At 32.5% G+C, this 19,157-nt stretch overlaps 1 protein-coding gene across 10 annotated transcripts; it reads left to right on the forward strand.

The window, feature by feature from the left end:
* Positions 1-11,231: 11,231 nt before the first annotated feature.
* On the forward strand, positions 11,232-18,557 carry LOC120088457 (DNA repair protein RAD51 homolog 2). 10 transcript variants are annotated; one of them, XM_039045782.1, is made up of 14 exons: positions 11,232-11,509; positions 11,872-11,985; positions 12,419-12,571; positions 12,729-12,832; positions 12,925-12,988; positions 13,070-13,125; positions 13,898-13,978; positions 14,550-14,609; positions 14,710-14,801; positions 14,869-14,988; positions 15,197-15,350; positions 15,712-15,828; positions 15,971-16,769; positions 16,861-18,557. In XM_039045782.1, exons 1-12 carry the CDS (start codon positions 11,426-11,428, stop codon positions 15,719-15,721), a joined length of 1,092 nt encoding a protein of 363 aa, XP_038901710.1. In that variant the 5' UTR covers positions 11,232-11,425; the 3' UTR covers positions 15,722-15,828; positions 15,971-16,769; positions 16,861-18,557. The 10 variants fall into 10 exon arrangements, with proteins under 10 accessions (XP_038901710.1, XP_038901709.1, XP_038901707.1 ...); XM_039045779.1 differs by having other exon boundaries at positions 11,233-11,509; positions 15,192-15,335; positions 15,712-15,841; XM_039045785.1 differs by having other exon boundaries at positions 11,233-11,509; positions 15,197-15,335.
* The last annotated feature ends 600 nt before the right edge of the window (positions 18,558-19,157 follow it).

The following is a 19,157-nucleotide window of genomic DNA, read 5'->3' on the forward strand; positions in this document are numbered from 1 at the left end:
ATTTTTTTCGAAAGAGATTTTTTTCCATGGCAGGTGGTGGTTCTCCAAAACATAACACAAAAAAAAAAAAAAAAGCGGAATCCACCCTACTCTAAATCATTGGACAAGATCACCAGTGCAGGTTGGGCATTGTTCTTTTTCTTCTTGGCCACCATCTCCTTGTTAGTAGGTCCTTCATTAGCACAATGATGTTTACCCCTGCCTCTGTTCCCCTCTTCTTCTTTTTGTTCTCCACAACCTTGCCTTCTGGTGGAGGGCGTTGATGGAACTAAGGGATGCCTTATGGGGGATGGCTAGTTCACACTTGGCTATGAAGGCTCCTTCCCGTCTTTTGGAGACAAAGTGAGTAATAAATAAGGGGGCTCGTTGTCTGAGCGTCCAATTCGTTCGTGTACAGCTGAATATGGATTACTTCTTATTCCTCAAGTCCCTATTGATTCTCTAATGAACAACTGGTTTGTGATCTAATCACTAAACCAAACTCTCTCAGCCAAGTGAGAGGGTGGGACCCCTTGTTCAAACTTGAGAGAACAACCTTTCTCCTATCCCTTAATCGGGTAGGCGTGAACTCCGACTTGCACCTTATGTCCCCAGCTATTTATTCGATCTTACTCCTGAAATGGGAGTCTTTTTTAGTCGATGCTGTTGGGCCAACCCTCAACTATGCAAATCTAAGGGCAATCCTGAATAAACAAGAGTTCATAGTTAGCTCCGGATTAAGATTGAGTTACCTAGATCATCTAGGTGAAATAGTCAGTCTTAAATAGTAAACAAGGTTATAAAGTAAGAGTGACTTATTTCTTGGTCCTGATCTTATGCAAACTTATTGCATAGAACGCCCCACTCCTCATGTCATAACATGTACGAATTAGGATCACTTCGTATGTAGCACTTTACAACTCTTTGTAACAACTACAGAGTAGGCCGTATCCAATGGTGTTACCAGAATAAGGTACCCAATCTTATTCATGTACCATAGACCATTTTGACTATTTACTCGAACCTAATCCACTCTTATGTCTCCACATAAAGTTTAAGTACTCATACAATAGTCATGGGTCTTAGTTTATTGTATTTAGACTTTCATACAATTTATGAGATCGATAACAAGTATATTGATAACAGAAAATGTTTATTATTGTATAAACTGTGAGTTTTTAGGAATAAAACTCAACAGGGTTTGTCTGGCATAGTGTATTGCGGGACGATTCCACATTTCTCTAGGTATTTGGCAAAGGACCATAAACGTTGTTAACCTGATCCATCATATCTACCGTATTCAACACCACGATTAGATTTGATAGCCTTAATTTTTTTCCAAGTTGAAGTTCAAATTCAGCTTTGGAAGACATGAAAACATCCAATGGTTAAGACCTCTCATGAATTAAATATAGGAGCCCATAGCTTGAATAGTTGTCTATGAACGTAATAAAATATTGTTGTCAGTTCCAAGAAGCCATAAGGAATGGACCACAAATGTCTGTAATGTATTAGTTATAAGACGTCTGAGCATATATTGGCACCTAAATTTCTCAAGTTTGTTTGTTTTCCCTTAATACATTCAATACAAACGTCAAAGTTTCTTAAATCAAGGGATTCAAGAATTTTATTTGACACGGGTCTTTGAATTCTCTATTTAAAGATGTGACCTAAACATTTGTGTCATAACATGATAGAATTCTCATTTAATTTACGATTTGTACTACATGAATTAGATAACATAATCTTGTTAAATGAAGCAAAAGAATCAATCATATATAAAATTGTCCATTAAAGAACCAGTACCAATAAGCTTGGAATCTTGAAAAATTCTAACTTTATTATTTCCAAGGAACAAGAAAAAACCAAATTTGTCTAAACTGAAACTAGAAACTAAATTTCGTCTAAATGACGGTACAACATAAGTCTTATTCAAATCCAAATAACAACCAATTTTTAAACGTAATCTAAAATTCCCAATAGCTTCAACTGGAACTGTTTTTCCATCGCGCACATAGATGAATCTTTCAACATCACTTGGCAGCCAACTCCATAGGCAACTTTGCATTTATGTACCCACCAAGTATCTGTGGGTACAAAAGCTAAATTAACTTTAAAACAAACCAAAGTAAGAAGTTTACCCTTTTTTACATGTCATTTGGTGTACTTGGGACAATCTTTCTTTAAGTGACCTTCTTTTTGGCATAAAAAACAAGGATTTTCAGTAACGTATTTCTTTCTCTCATCCTGCTGAGATGTCCCTTCTGCAACACCCGTAGATTTCCTTTTCTTCTTATCACAAGAGTTAGTTGCCAAAGGAGCACTTTCTGTCTTTTCTCTCTTAATCATATCTTCTTCTTACACACACTGTGAGATAAGCTCATTAATACTACATTTATCTTTCTGAGTATTATAGCTTATCTTAAATTGAGTGAATTGTGCAGGAAGAGAGATAAGTACCAAATGTACGAGTAAATTTTCATTTATCTCGATGTCAAGTGTCTTTAATTTACCTGCAAAATTGGACATTTCCATAATGTACTCCCTTATGTTTCTATTGTCCTTATACCTCATAGAAGTTAAAGAAGTCAAAAGACTACTTGTTTCCTCTTTTTCATTTTTAGCAAAATATTTCTCAATTTGAACAAGAAACTTATTGACATTTTTACTTTCCGTTATAGAACCCTGAAAAGACCCCGGAATGGAGTGCCTAATGATCGTCAGACACATGCGATTTGACCATTCCCATTTCTCTATATTAGTCGTATTTAGTTGTTCCATATTAGAAGTAGGTTTATCGGTCCTTAATGCAAGGTCCAGATATATACACCCAAGAAGTATTTCTAGGCTTTTCTTTCAAATCTCGTAGTTCGATCCATTTCAAGTATCTTAAATCCTTCTGGGATTCTCAAATAAATATGTTGTGGCTACATCCATAAGATGCATATCCAAACTTTTATACACAGTCAAGCCAATTAAATATCTTAATGTAATTGCATCCACCACCGGATAGTACGTCTCCTCAAAATCAATACCGAGTCTTTGTGAAAAACTTTGTACAACTAGTCTTGTTTTATATCTTGTGACCTCGTTTTTTTCATTTTTTTCCTCACAAATATCCATTTGTATCCCACAGGTTTAACACCTTCTGGTGTTAGGACTACTGATTTAAAAACCTGACGTTTTGAAAGTAAGTTTAATTCTGCCTCGATTGCTTCTTTTCACTGAAGCCAATCTTTTCTATGTTGACATTCTTTAACATATTTTAGTTCAGGATCCTCATTTTCAGATATAATATCAAGAACAACATTATATGCAAAAATATTGTCAATAATTACATTAGTATGTGTGATTCTAAAGATCCACCAAATGCTACTATTTATAGGCAAAGTGGTAAGTAGGATGTGGACTTACATGAACACCAAACATGAATAACTACAAGGCACATGGACAATATGAATGGTGACACATGACATTCGGGACACTTAGCAATGGACATCTATTATAATATATTCATAATACTCTCCCTTATATGCCCATATATATGTGAAATATGCCTTGTTAAAACCTTACTAGAAAAAACCCAATGGGAAAAAACCTAGTAAAGGAAAAATAATATGTATTTCTTATAATATATACTCCTAGAGAATACAATATATTTACTCCCCTTATTAAAACATCAATAAAGATCTCTGAGTCACCGCATTCTAGTGTTGTGCACCAATTTTTCAAAAGTTGTGGTTGGTAATGCCTTTGTAAATAAGTATGTCAGGTTATCCTTCGAATAAATTTTTTGTACAATGATGTCGCAATTTTCTTCAAGATCGTGAGTGTAGACAAACTTTGGTGAAATATACTTTGTTCTATCTCCTTTAATATATCCTCATTTGATTTGGGTTATGCAAGCTTTGTTGTCTTCATATAATATTGTTGGAGGGTTTTTAGAAGAAGACAAGCCACATGTTTCACGAATGTGCTGAGTCATTGATCTTAGTCATACACATTCTCGACTAGCTTCATGAATTACAAGAATTTTAACATGATTTGAGGAAGTGACCGTTATGGTCTGTTTCACCGATCGTCATGATATAACAGTTCCTTCACATGTGAACAGATAACCTGTTTGAGATCTAGCTTTGTGTAGATCAGATAAATATCTAGAATCTGCATAATCAACTAGATCAAATTTTGATTTATTTGAATAAAACAAACCCATATAAATTGTTCCTCAAAGATAGCAGAGTATATGCTTAATTTCATTCCAATGTCTTGGAAAATAACTATATCTTGCTAATAAATTTACTGAAAATGCAATATATGGCCATGTATTATTAGCAAGATACATAAGTGCACATATTGCACTAAGATATGGTACTTCAGGACCAATAAGTTATTCGTTATCTTCTCGATGTCGAAATATATCTTTCTTTATATCCAATGAACGAACTTCCATTGGAATATTTAATGGATGTGCTTTGTCCATATAAAATCTTTTCAAAGTTTTTCTTGTATAAGTTGACTGGTGAATAAATATTTCATCTGCTAAATGTTCAATTTGTAAACCAAGGCAAAATTTTGTTTTTCCGAGATCTTTCATCTCAAAATTCTTTCTTAGGATATTATGTTGCCTTTAAAAGCTCTTCAGGAGTTCCAATTATATTCAAGTCATCAACATATACAGTTATAATAGCAACTCATGATTGTGATTTTTTTATAAAACACACAAACATATTAGTTTAGTTTGATATCTTTCTTTCAATAAATATCCGCTCAAACGATTGTACCACATCTGTCTTGATTGTTTCAATCCATATTCTCTGTAAATTTATTAAATACCATTCTCAAGGATTTGAAGTATATGTTTCAAGTATCTTAAATCCTTCTAGGATTCTCATATAAATATGTTGTGGCTACATCCATAAGATGCATATCCAAACTTTTATACGCAGTCAAGCCAATTAAATATCTTAATGTAATTGCATCCATCACCGGATAATACGTCTCCTCAAAATCAATACCGGGTCTTTGTGAAAAACTTTGTACAACTAGTCTTGTTTTATATCTTGTGACCTTATTATTTTCATTCTTTTTTGCTTACAAATACTCATTTGTATCCCACAGGTTTAACACCTTCTGGTGTTAGGACTACTGGAAAACCTGACGTTTTGAAAGTAAGTTTAATTCTACCTCGATTGCTTCTTTCCACTGAAGCCAATCTTTTCTATGTCGACATTCTTCAACATATTTTGGTTTAGGACCCTCATTTTCAGATATAATATCAAGAGCAACATTATATGCAAAAATGTTGTCAATAATTACATTAGTTCGATTCCATCTTTTTCCTGTCATGACATAGTTTATTGAAATCTCATTATTATTTTTAGGTATTTCACCTTTCTCACTAGTCATATCGAGGATTTCTTTATGGGTATTTACATCCTCAACCAAGTTTTTTTCACTATTAACTTGTTGTGTTGGGATATCAATTTTTTATGGAACATTTACAACTGGTATATGTGACTTAGTTACTTTCTTTTCATCTATAAATGCATCTGGTAATTGATTTGCTATATTTTATAAATGAATTATTTTCTGAACTCCAAGTTCACATTAATCTGTACGGGGATCTAAATGAGACAATAACGATGCATTCCATGTAATTTCTTTTTCCAATTTCTTAATTTCTTCCCCTAGTGTTGGAAAATTTGTCACATTAAAATGATAATCAGCAAATCATGCAGTAAATACACCACCCATCAGGGGCTCAAGATATTTATTAATTGATGGGGAATCATATTCAACATATATTCCTAACCTCCTTTGAGGATCCAACTTATGCATTGTGGTGGAGTAATTGGAACATATACTACACACCCAAAAAATTCTCATATGAGAAATATTTGGCTCATGGCCATAAGCTAATTGTAATGACTAGTACTTATGATAAGCTACTAGCCTAATGCATAAAAGTGACGCTACATGAAAATAGCATGTCCCCATACAAACGAAGGAAGCTTAGCTCTCATCTATGAAGCACAAACACAGATACAGCTACACGATACGGATACGATCGGATACGACGATTCGTCAATTTCTAAAAAAATTAAGATACGGATACGTCTAAGGATGCATCATTTTTTTAAATATTTTTTAATATATATTTCTAAAAAACGAGGATACTGATACGTTGAAGATACATTTTATTTTTCTTTAAAAAAATCTAGGATATATATAAATTTAGCATACAAGTTAATAACAATAGCACAAAATAGAATACAAATACTGAAATACAATACAAAAAAAACAACATCGAAGATGTTGAAGTACAATGGTTAATAAAATGCAATAGAAAAGTGACTCATATTGCAAAGAAGAAGAAGAATGAGATTAGAGGAAGAAGTATGAAGATAAACGAAGAACTTATTGTTAAAGATATCCAAATAGTTTATATTTTGGTAGAATTTGTGAGGACTCAAATATGAAGATGGAGATTAGATGATTCTAGTCTAGGGTTTGGTCCGTTATTTATTTTTTTTTCTTCTAGTTTTGGACTCAATGAGTGAGTTTTTTTAAATAGGTTGTCTAATTTTAGATTGGGAAAGATTAAATGAGTCACTTGTCTTTTTTTCTTAAAAAAAATACGCATAGAAATAGTTACGTATCTGGAAGGTATCTGAAAGTATATAAAAGTATAGATACGTCAAATCGCGTGTCAGATACGTATCTGGTAAGTATCTGGAAGTATCAGTATTCTATACGTGTCTGATACTGATTCTTTGCCTCACATGAAGTATCTGTGCTTCATAGGCTCTCATAAATAATGGTCTTGCAATCAATTGCAAACATTTTATAAATGATTCTACTAAACCACTTTGTGTATGAACATGAGCTACAGGATGTTCAACACTTATCCCAATTGACATACAATAAGTATCAAAAGCTTGGGATGTAAATTTACCAGCATTATCAAGATAAATGATCTTAATTGTATAATCAGGAAATTGTGCTCTTAACTTAATTATTTGAGCAAGTAATCTTGCAAATGCAAGATTTCAACTTGATAATAAACACATGTGTGACCATCTACTGGGTGCATCTATTAATACCATAAAATATCTAAATGGTCCATTTGGTGGGTTAATGGGTCCACATATATCACTATGAATTCGTTCTAAAATGTAGGTGATTTAGTCCCCACTTTAGTTGGTGATGATCTAGTTATCAATTTTTCTTAAGAGCAAGCATCACGTGATAATTCATTAGATTAAAGAATCTTATGATTCTTCAATGGGTGTCCACTTGAATTCTCAATAATTCTCCTCATCATTATAGATCCTAGACGAACCAATCGGTCATGCCAAATTGTAAATATGTCTAGATTCATAAACTTTAGGTTCATTGTTGCATATATTTCAATTACTCGTATATGAGTATAATACAATCCAGAAAATAAAGCAGGCAACTCTTCCAACATACGTTTTTCATTTGAGATAATAGATATGATATATAGACATTCCACATCATTCTTACTATCAGTCTCAATATGATAACCATTGCAATGTATATCTTTAAAACTTAGAAGATTTCTCTTTGATTGACTAGAGAACAATGCATTGTCAATTGTAAATTTTGTTCCTCTAGGTAAAATAATATTTGCTTTCCAAAACCTTCAATCAAGTTTGCAGAACCTGATATTGTACTTACTTTTGCTTTCAACATTGTCAATTTGGAAAAGTATTTTTTATTTGTAAGTATTATGTGTGTAATTGCATTATCTGCCAGACATAGATTTTCTTTGCTCATTTTTTAAACACCCAACATATGAAAATGATCCATGTTTCTTCTTTAAAGAAAAACAACACTTAAAATATACGAAAGTTGCTAAAAAAACATGAAGATAAAAAAAAAAAAAAAAAAAAAAAAAAAAAAACAATCACATTAAGTTGATATTCCCAAAATCAAAAGAAACACTTAATGTTCCATCAACTACGTCAATCTTCTCTTCAAAAGATTCAAAGCAGTCCGTCACATCCAAATTTTTCATATGGGATTGGTCAAATATATCATAATCCGGGTATACAAAATTTGTTTTCACATTTTTCCTTTTTTCCTTCAGGAAGGCTTGATAGAGGTCGACTAAGTGTTTTGACGTACGACAGGTACGTGACCAATGCCTAGTCATTCCGCATCGGAAGCATTTATTTTCAACATTTTTTGAACTCTTATCTTGTGGAGTTTTTCCTTTGTGATCATCGTTTTGTGTGGTTCTTTTGAATTATTAAAACAACTACCACGAAAATAATAATTTTTCTTCCTCTGCAACGGTCACGATCTCGACCTCGACCACGATTATTATAAAAATTCACAGTATTCACTTCAGGGAATGGTGTTATTCCGGTTGGTAAAGATTTCTAATTTTTAATCAATAACTCGTTATTTTGTTTGGCCACAAGAAGACATAAAATTAATTCAAAATATTGTTTAAAATCTTTCTCTCGATATTGCTACTGCATGAGCATATTCGAGACATGAAATGTAGAAAATGTCTTCTCTAATATATCAACATCAGTAATTTTTTCTCCGTATAACAACAATTTTGAACTGATTTTAAATAATGTGAAATTGTAATCATTTACTAATTTAAAATCTTGTTGTCTCAAATGCATTCACTCATAACGAGCTGTAGGAAGAATAACTGTCTTTTGACAATCATACCTTTCTTTCAATTTTTTCTACAAGATACGGGGATCTTTTATTGTAAGATACTCCATTTTTTACGATCATAGCTTTCTTTCAAAATTTTTCACAAGATACGAGGATATTTTATTGTAAGATACTCCATTTTTAACCCCTCATGGAGATGCTAATGAAGGAAAATCATAGTTTTTGCTTTGTCCTGACTGAATGTCGTATTTTCTTATTTAATTATTTCTCCTAAGTTCATAGCATCCAGGTAAATTCTGGCATCGAACACCCATGACAAATAATTATTGTCATTAATGTCAGGGCTGCAAATTCTAATTTTGTAAGATTTGTCATGGCAACACTATCACAAGATATTGTATTTATATTAGAAATTTAATAGATATTGAATATCCAAAATAACATTAAATTTATTAATTATAACCTATGAAGCATAGACACAGATACGACTACACGATACGGATACGATCGGATATGGCAATTCGTCAATTTCTAAAAAACTAAGATACGGATACGTCTAAGGATGCATCGTTTTTTTATATATTTTTTAAATATATATATTTATAAAAAATGAGGATACTGATACGTTGAAGATACATTTTTTTTTCTTTAAAAAAATCTAGGATCTAGATAAATTTAACATACAAGTTAATAACAATAGCATAAATAGAATACAAACACTGAAATACAATACAAAAAAAGCAATATTTAAGATGTTGAAGTACAATAGTTAATAAAATGCAATAGAAAGGTGACTCATATTGGAAATAAGAAGAAGAATAATATTAGAGAGAGATGTATGAAGATAAACGAAGAACTTATTGTTGAAGATATCCAAATGGTTTATATTTTGGTAGATTTTGTGGGGACTCAAATGTAAAGGTGGAAATGATTATTCTAATCTAAGGTTTGGTCCGTTATTTTTTTTTCTTTTAGTTTTGGATTTGAGTAATGAGCTTTTTAAATAGGTTACCTAATTTTAGATTGGGAAAGATTAGATGAGTTACTTATCTTTTTTCTTAAATAGATACGTTAAATCGTGTATCAGATACGTATCTTAAAAGTATCTGAAAATATAGATACATCAAATCGCATGTCAGATATGTATCTGTAAAGTATTTGGAAGTATCAGTATCTGATACGTGTCTGATACTGATTCTTTACCTTATATGAAATATATATGCTTCATAGATTATAACGAAGAGAGAAAAACCGACATACCTTTAGGACCTACTTTTAGCGGAGAAAACGACAGCAGCTCGTGCTGATAACGTGTTGTAAAATTGAGGAGCACGACGGAAACACAGATATAGAGAAAATATAATATAATAATATATTTATGTAATAATATTAAATATATAAAATAAAATAATTAAAAACATAAAAATAACTAAAATTATAAAATTGGGTAATATGAAAATTAGTGGAATTTTGAAGTGGAATTCTCACCAATGTATGTGTGATTTTAAGATTCACCAAATGCCACTATTTGTAGGCAAAGTGACAATTAAGATGTGGACTTACATGAACACCAAGCATGAATAACTACAAAGCACATAACAATATGAAGGGTGACATATGACTTTTGAGACACTAAGCAATGAACATCTATTTAGTATTATAATATTCATAATAAACATGAAATTCTTGCTCTGATACCACTTATTAACCTAAATTCTTTAAATCTATATTTAATAGATTAATCCTAGGATTATTCATGCTAAATTGCCAGGAATAGATAACATCGGATTCCATTGAAATTGATGATAGCTTAAAGACGATTGTAGTCTTCCTTAACCAAAACTTTGAATGTCTGAGATCTCTCTAGATGGGTAAGTGCGTATTATTTTGATATATTGGAGACCATAACCCTAAGGTCTTTTATATAGTAGTTCGTTCCCATTAAACCTAACAATGAGCTTATACCCCTACCCAATTAGGAATCTAGAACCTTAATTAATTAGATCAGGTCCAATCTAATAAAATAACGTAATTTGACAAAATATTAATCCACATACATAACCCATACTTTAATTATATGTATAATTATTTAAATACATCTAATAAATAGTCATTAGATCCAATACATAAGGACGGAAAAGATATTTTTCTCTAAAATAATTTATATGATCAATTTTTACATATCAATTATCACGTTACTTTAATTGAATGACATTGTAAACGAAGAGACATGTCGATTTTTTTCCATTTAGTTATCATATCAATTTTCATCTCATTGTAATAGAAAACGAAAAAGAAAAACTTTTAAGAATTTTTTTGAGACAAATTTCAAAGTTAAAAATAAAATGAAACTAACAAAAGTTAACGGGTATAGTTGAAACCTATTTTCAGTTATTTTCTTTAAGGTTAAATTATAAATTTTATCCTTATAATTTCGGAAAAGTTAGAATTTATTTATTTATTTGGAAACGAGAGAAAGTTAATAATTTTGTCCTTATAATTGGTTAAAACGTCATAAATAGTGGTTATAGTTTGATAAATTTGTCCAAACATAAAGATTAAAATTTAATTATAAACTATATGAGCTTTATGATTTCATCGCTTTGACACAAATCATGGTGCTTAGCTTAGCTAAGCCACAGTACTCGTGTTTCTTCAGTTTTGCCGCCATTTCAAATGCTTACCCCGTACCAGATCAACCATTCTAGGGTTTCGCATTTGGCGGGAAAGCAAAGAACGCAGCGAGACAGCATGGTTTGGCAGAGAGATTGAAGGAGATAGAATGGCGAACAGATTAATTAATCAGATGGGACTACCCAGATCGATTGCTAACATTTTCGCTGCACGAAATATTAACACAGCCAAGGTAATGATGAAACGTCGTTGTTCCTCACCATTAATTTGTCGATTTCTTCATCCAGTTCGTGTTTAATACGCCAAAATTAGAAATCGTGGTGAATCCTTTACATTATGTAGTTCAGATGAACGGCTTGACACGCTACTGCCTTTTAAGTTTCTCACTTGACCACTTATTGAAAGTCCTTCATGTGGAAATTAAACTTTTGCATTGAGTGAATTCATAATGTTAGCTATTGAACGAGATTTCTCTTTTGAGTTCTTTTTACAGGCTCGGTCAGTTGTTCCTGGTTGCATTGTTTTTCAGCCCTTTAGTCTGTTTTAGTGTATAGAAACAAAAATTGTTGTATTAGTTTATTTAATTTGTTGCAGGAAGCTTTATCCTTAACTGAATTTGAGTTGATTGAGTTATTGGACGTGGGATTGTCGGAAGTTGCATCTGCAGTTGCACTCATTAGTGAAATTGCTTCTCCTCCTTATCAGACCGTAAGCAATTAGTTGATTCTGTTTAATTGGTTGGAGCCTAATAAATTTCTCTAAGATGGGATATTACTTTTTAGGGAAAATTGTAAAAATCATCCCTAAAGTATGGTGGTAGTTACAATTGCACCCTCAAACTTTTAATTGTAAAATTTGGGCATCTACACTTCCAAAAGTGTTAAAATTGGAAGCTTACAATAATTATAGAAATTGAACCCACAAAATGATAAAAATTTAACCCTCAAATTTATACAATTACTATAATTTATAGAATTATGTAAATTTGAAGGTCCAATTTTAACACCTGTATAAGTTCGAGGGTTCAATTTTTAGAATTGAAAATTTAAGGGTATAATAACTACTACCATACTCTAGAGTGGTTTTTGCACATTTTTTACTTCTGTTGCTTTTAGAAATGATGTTCTAGTGGCGTCTGTAGGTGCTTTCTCTGATGGAGCAAAGACTTCAAAACGAGCATTTAGCTGGCCATCTTTCCACATGTTTAAAAGGTTTAGATGAGGCCTTATTTGGTGGAATCCCATTTGGTGTCTTGACAGAACTTGTTGGTCCAGCTGGAATTGGCAAAACACAAGTGTGATTCTTTCCTAGTTTTCTGGTTTGTTAATAATCTTTATTTTATATCGAAAAATTTTCACTGATAGGAGTATCAATTGAGAATCTATGATTGCCTTGAGCATTTTTGACTAATTTCTGCCAACTCACTACTTCTGCTGGTTGTTGGATTTCAGTTTTGCTTGAAACTCTCTTTCTTAGCTGCTTTACCACCAAGCTACGGAGGTTTGGATGGCCGTGTAATATATATTGATGTAGAATCTAAGTTTAGTTCCAGAAGGTATTTAATACACCATCATATTGGATATTTTTATATTTGTGTAATGGGTGCATGACTTTTTTGCATTTTTATCTCCCTGTTTCTGTCTCCAGGATGATTGAAATTGGTATGAGAAGCTTTCCTGATGTATTTCACAAGAAAGACATGGCACAAGAGGTATTAAAATAATAATATCCTCTTCTTTTAAAATTTTAATTCATAGTGCATAATATGGATCATTTTCAATTTACATTCCAGATGGCTGGTAGGATCCTTGTTTTGCGGCCAGCATCACTTTCTGAATTCACTGAGAGGTTTGATCAAAGCAATTTTATTCGGCCTAGCTGTGTCAATGATTCGTGAGGAAAAAGAATGTGGATGATAACATAAATTAGTCTGCAAATTTTAGCAGAATATGTGCTTGTACAAAAAGAAATTGGAAGTATTTGCTATAAACATGCTCTAGTTACAGATTGGTTCAACTGCAATGACAGTGAATAATGAAATGGAATACAACTGAGGATTTTCGACCATCCAAAGGTTACCTATGGATATTTGTTAATCATTTGTGAGGATAATGAAGATGGTAAATGGAAAAGAAAATTGAACACATCACTTCTTCTTTTTTCCCTCTTCTTTTTTCTTTTTGTATGAGTTTGTTCCTTAGTAATATCTAACTGATCACCTCCTGTATGGACGGGCATAAGTTCGTGGCTCAAATGTGACATGAGCACAAATGAAATAAATACCAGCATATACATTTGTTTAAGTTATAGCAATGAGATCTGATTAAGTCCGTATCTTCTACTGCTTCTGCAAGTGATTTATTATGCGCACCCAACATGCAACGCTCAAACTTAATTCAGTTATGTAATAAAATTGCTGCAAATTCAGCATGTCGAATCTCCTCTCTTTTCCTTCTCTAACCTATGAACCCATTAAAGATTTTCAATATTTGCATTGTTGTAGTGTAGCTCTATGGTTATGGATTTCGAGATATATTTTCATGAAATGTCCATGCAACTTATTTATGTTGAGATTTTAAATATTTGCCATGTTAAGAGTTTCTGCTGTCTGTTTTTCCAGTTTGCACAAAATCAAGGTTTCACTTCTTGAGCAAGAAGTAAAGCTAGTAATCATTGATAGCATGGCTGCTCTTATTACTGGGTAACTCACTTTTTTTTTTTTCCTTTCCTGACTTGTACTCCATCTTCTGTTCGAATGAGGCTTCTATACGCAGCTTCAGTTGGGGTCTCAGTTCTCATTGATATGTCTTAACTTAGCTTCAGTTTTACAATATGTAGGTTCCTTCAATAGATTTTTCTGTTCATTCAGTTTTCCATATAGTTCAATCAAGAGTCCTAATAATTTTGTTTTTCGTTTTGTTTCCCAAATTAAAGCTGATTTTTTTTCCTTCAAATCTACTTTGGATAACTCCTTAAAATCTTAGCCAAAATTTAAGGCCTAAAGTAGTAGTTTTCAAGATCTATCTTAAATAAGTAGTTGACCAAGATTTAAAGAGTGGAAAAATAAACCAGAAAAATGATTAAACTAGCTTAAGTTTTAGAAACAAAATTATTTTCAAATAGGCCAAAGATGTCAAATCTTAGCTTTGATCTTTTAGGAGTATTCCCCATGTTATTTGAAATGAAACCACATTGGGTTAAGAATGAATGGGTATTCATAGTGTATTCTGTCAGTTTCTTTCTGATGCTTCAAGGAAGGGTTCTTTTTCCAGGGAATATGAGCAAGGGGCACCCAAACAGCATTCATTGGGTTGGCATATTTCGTTTATCAAGTGAGCTTTAATTCCACCTTACTGCGGTTGGGTTTTATTATGTCCTGTAACTGTTCCATTTGTGTTCTGAGTGCTGTCATTTGATTTCCCTGCATCTCAGGTCAATTGCTGAGTTTGCCCGAATTCCAGTTGTCGTGACAAACCAAGTAAGATCCCGAAATAGGAATGAGGTCTCCCATTATTCTTTTCAAGGTAGGGTGATGTTATTTATCTGAAAATTAATAAAATTCGTTTACTTACAATAGCTTCTCTGTTTCAGGATGGAGCAGGAGTGAAACTCATGAATGTTCTCCAGGATATGATTCTCATCTTGTTGCTGCCTTGGGTGTTCATTGGGCTCATTCTGTGACAATCCGTTTGGTGCTTGAAGCAAAATCTGGTTCGTACACTTTTTTATTGATTATTGCCCTATAGCTCACATAATGCACAGAATGACGCTTATCATGTCGATGAAGTTGATGGACCATCACTTACAAACATCTTCTCAACTTGTTTAACTTTTAAACGGAAAGGGGGTTGTCAAAACTAGAGAAGTTGCTTCTAATTGTTTTATAACTTGTCATTTCCATCCTCCTTCTGTAGGTCAGAGGTTTATAAAGCTTGCGAAGTCTCCCATGTCTCCACCTCTAGCTTTCCCATTCATGATAACCCCATCTGGTATTTCATTGCTGAGCGACAATGGAGAAGAACTGAGTGGAGCAGCAATCAACGAGATTCATTGTCAAGGTTAATAGTATCAACGTAAACAAAGCCTTCTCTTCATTTTCCTCTTCTATTAGTCAAATGTCTAGTTGACTTAAGTTAGAAGCTCGATTAAACTTAAAACATCTATGACATGTTTACTTTTGTTTTTAAATCTCTGCCAAATTATCAAACATGTTAAAGAGATCATTTTGCAAATTCAATATCATTGCGTGTATGATGTTAATGCAATTACCTCCCAGCCTCATTATCTGAAAATTATCCACCAAGAATGCTATGAGAAGTTAATTCTTTTTGTGGTATTATTTTCTACTATTTAGTTAAGTCTAACATACACTGCACTGGGTTTCTTTTTAGCTTTGTTGTCTTTTAGTCATTTGATTTTTCAAAATTAATGCAGGACACAGTGATATTATCAGCAATCACTTAGGAAAGCATCAGTGACCTTGCCACCAAATGCGAATGGGACTGTTAGAATCTCAGGCTGCTCATGCATAACGAGACTTATGCTGAATTGGTGGCTTGAAATAGTGAATTGATTCCTAATTATTATTTTCATTCTAATTTATTATTCGATTTTAACATTTGAAATTACAGTGAATTATTTTTTCTATTTCATGAGAATCCATGATTTATTCTATCATTTTCTTTTTATTCAGGACGTGTTTACAGGATAGCTTAGAACTAACCAGCAGAAATGGAAGATGGAAGCGATATCCAAGCTGCAGAAGATTTTTTTTGAGAGGAATTGCCTACCTTAGTTTCTTTAGTGATAACAATTGGTGGAAAGTACATGCAGGACTTTAGTTTCTTAGTGATAAAAATGTTTAGAAAGTACAGGTAGGACGTCATTTTGGTTCATTAATATGCTTGGACAAGGTTGCCAGGAATTTGATCGTCCTTCAACAAACATCTATTTGAAAAGACAAGCGGATGCCCGCTATCTGCTAGCATTGTGGTTTGGCCCACCCTTTCTTTGAACCTATGTAATGGTGCGTCGTGACGTATACCTATATCCATTGAAGCTCTATAGGTTATGGAATATGTTCTGAAAATTTTAAATTATGTCACTGAAATTGTTGCCTTGGAAATTTTAATGCCGCACTGTCTTCTGAATATTATCTGATGGTGGAGGTCCCAACATGGTCGTTATTCTTAGGCCCCTGAAGATGGTAACTACACATTTGGAGAATGAATCTTGCATTATTTAGCAAAAACTATGTTAATGCATCAAATCCATGTAGTGGACTAAAGTTGCAAAGATTCCAAACACTAATTTTGAAACTCTTGAAACACAATCGCTATCAAAACCACGGAATTTGTGTTATGTACTAAACATGGAGAATACAAATTTCTTTGTGACTAATATATTTTATTGTCACCTGAGTGTTTCATTCATCTTCCCAAACTTTGAAGTACAGCAAGCCCAGGAAGGAGAAAAAACGAGATAACCTGAAGGTTTGTGTGTAATGTTGTATTCTATTGTGAGACTTAGTTTATACTTGAGGATAATAGGAAACTTGGAGTTAATTTATCTTTTATATGGCAGGGTTTTGAATCAAGGAAGATGGCTTGATGGAAGATAGAGAGAGTTCTCCTGAACCTGTTTGTGGGCATTTTTGCAAGTGGTTGGCTTAAAGAAAGTACTCTCCATACTGCCAAATTAAGGAAGGTGGTTTTGCTGAAACACTTTTCATTTTAAAATTGCTGATATGTTTTGCAAATAAATTATGCTCTTTCTAGTAGATTCTCCATTCTTATTATTTAATTGGTTGTAGATGATTTAACTAATCCTAGCCACTTTGTATATAATATTTAAAAACCTGATCTCGATCCACCAATTATCTTTAACTTTGAAAAGTAAGGAAATAAATAATGCTGCAACTTATCGAATCCTTCGACAGAGGAAAGGAATATTGACCTCCAATTTGACACAAACCAAGAGCAAACTAAGGAACAGAAAAGAAACTAAAAAAACAAAAATAAAAATAAAACAAAGCAAAGCTGTAGAAACATAGAACTTTGGATGAAGCCAGCCAATTAGAAACAGATGTGTTGTCCTAAATCCGGCTTGAAAATTGTCCTTTACCATGCAAATAAAATCCTGTTTTTGCCCTTCTTAGGTTTGTCTTTGTTGGTTGTCTAATTCCCCACATGTTTGTTGTATAAGGTTAAGTTATGGGCTGTCTCTCACTCACACTCTCTCTCTCTCTCTGAAACTTATTGGCTCTCTTGACCATAGTTTACTTTGAACATAATATTGAAAAGAAAATTAAAAGATAAGAAAATGTGCTTTATATGATACGATTCATGTTGGGTGGAGTGACAATGCCATCAAAACCTTCAAATTGAAGAATGAAACACACCTATTAATCAAAGCCCTACCTGCTGTTTCCCTATATCATTGCTTTTAAAAGACTATTCACTTGGTGGCCAAAAATAACACACACACACACAAAATAAATAAAGAAATAAAGAAATCTCTCAGAATAAAATCTTTTAGGATCTGCTTCAATGAGACTGAATTTTGAAAATGCTACAAAAGGACTGAGAGTGGGGTAAAATTTTCAGCCAATTACTTTCTTGTCCCACATTCCTACCTACTAAAGAAGCTGAGTTTATAACCTTATCCTTTTGCTAGTCATGATTTTTTTTGGGTAATAACCAATAGAAGGTTAAAAAAAAAGGAGGGAGAAAAAGTAATGAATACAGAAAAGGAGTGGAAAGTAGAAACTGGGTTGCTTTTGTTTTAGCCCAAGTAGACATAAAAGTACTTGAAATCTTCCTCCATTGGTTAATTTAACAAGAAAGAAGGTTGTTTGGAGGTATGGGAAGTCCCAACCAACATTGACATTTTCTTTTCTTAAACTTTTTTAAGGTTTCATTCTCTTTTTCTGCCTTTATTATTAATAATAATAATAATAATTATTATTATTATTATTATTTCCCATTTTATAGGATCCTATTTGGACTGACTATCCTCTCTCTCTCTCCAGCCGATTGTGTGTTTTATTTGACATGTGAGTCATTGGCCGCGCCAGCAATTGAGGTATTTTTAAAATGCTTTTAGATTAAAATAGAATTGCAAATTGGTGTTTAGACTTAGTTAGCACTTTGAATTTTTTAATGAATGTCTGAACATGTTTAGCTTTTAAGTACAGAAATGATCCGATGCTGTTTGTAATAAATTAATGAAACATTATGCTCTCGTTACTCACTAATACATTGGACTTGGCTTTTTCTTTATTATTAACTTTCGACATCTTAATCTCCTCGAATGTATTGTCGCTTTATATTATATTGTACAAATTATATACGATCCTCTTTTTATTTACTAGTGGCATCATGTTCGATGCAGCCACGCGTTTCACATTGATAGTTATTTTTAGGACAAAATTATTATTATTATTATTTGTATGTATGAGGATGGGACCAGTTTACATACATCGTGACTAAGTTTACGGGACAATTCATTGATCGTACAATATTTGAATGTCAAGAAAACTTGTAGGATATTAAATTCTAGATAAGTGACCACTATGGATTGAACACATGACCTCTTAATCATTTATCAAGGTTATGTCTCCTATTTAATCCATGATGGTTGAGAACTTTTTTTTTTTTATTCACTGATTTCTAAAATTTTACAAATACAAGTTATTTTACTTCCTGAGATTTTGAAAGGTGCACTTTAGTCTTTAAATTTTGAGAAATATGTTTTAAAAGGTTCTTAGCATTGCTTTTTGGGATTATTATAGATTCAATCTCTTTTCAAAACGTATTTTCATAAGTGTCCAAGCTTTTTTATATTTTCGTATATAAGATTTAATGGATTTTTTGGATTAA

This window comes from Benincasa hispida, chromosome 10 (assembly GCF_009727055.1).
Source record: "Benincasa hispida cultivar B227 chromosome 10, ASM972705v1, whole genome shotgun sequence".
NCBI lineage: Eukaryota > Viridiplantae > Streptophyta > Magnoliopsida > Cucurbitales > Cucurbitaceae > Benincasa > Benincasa hispida.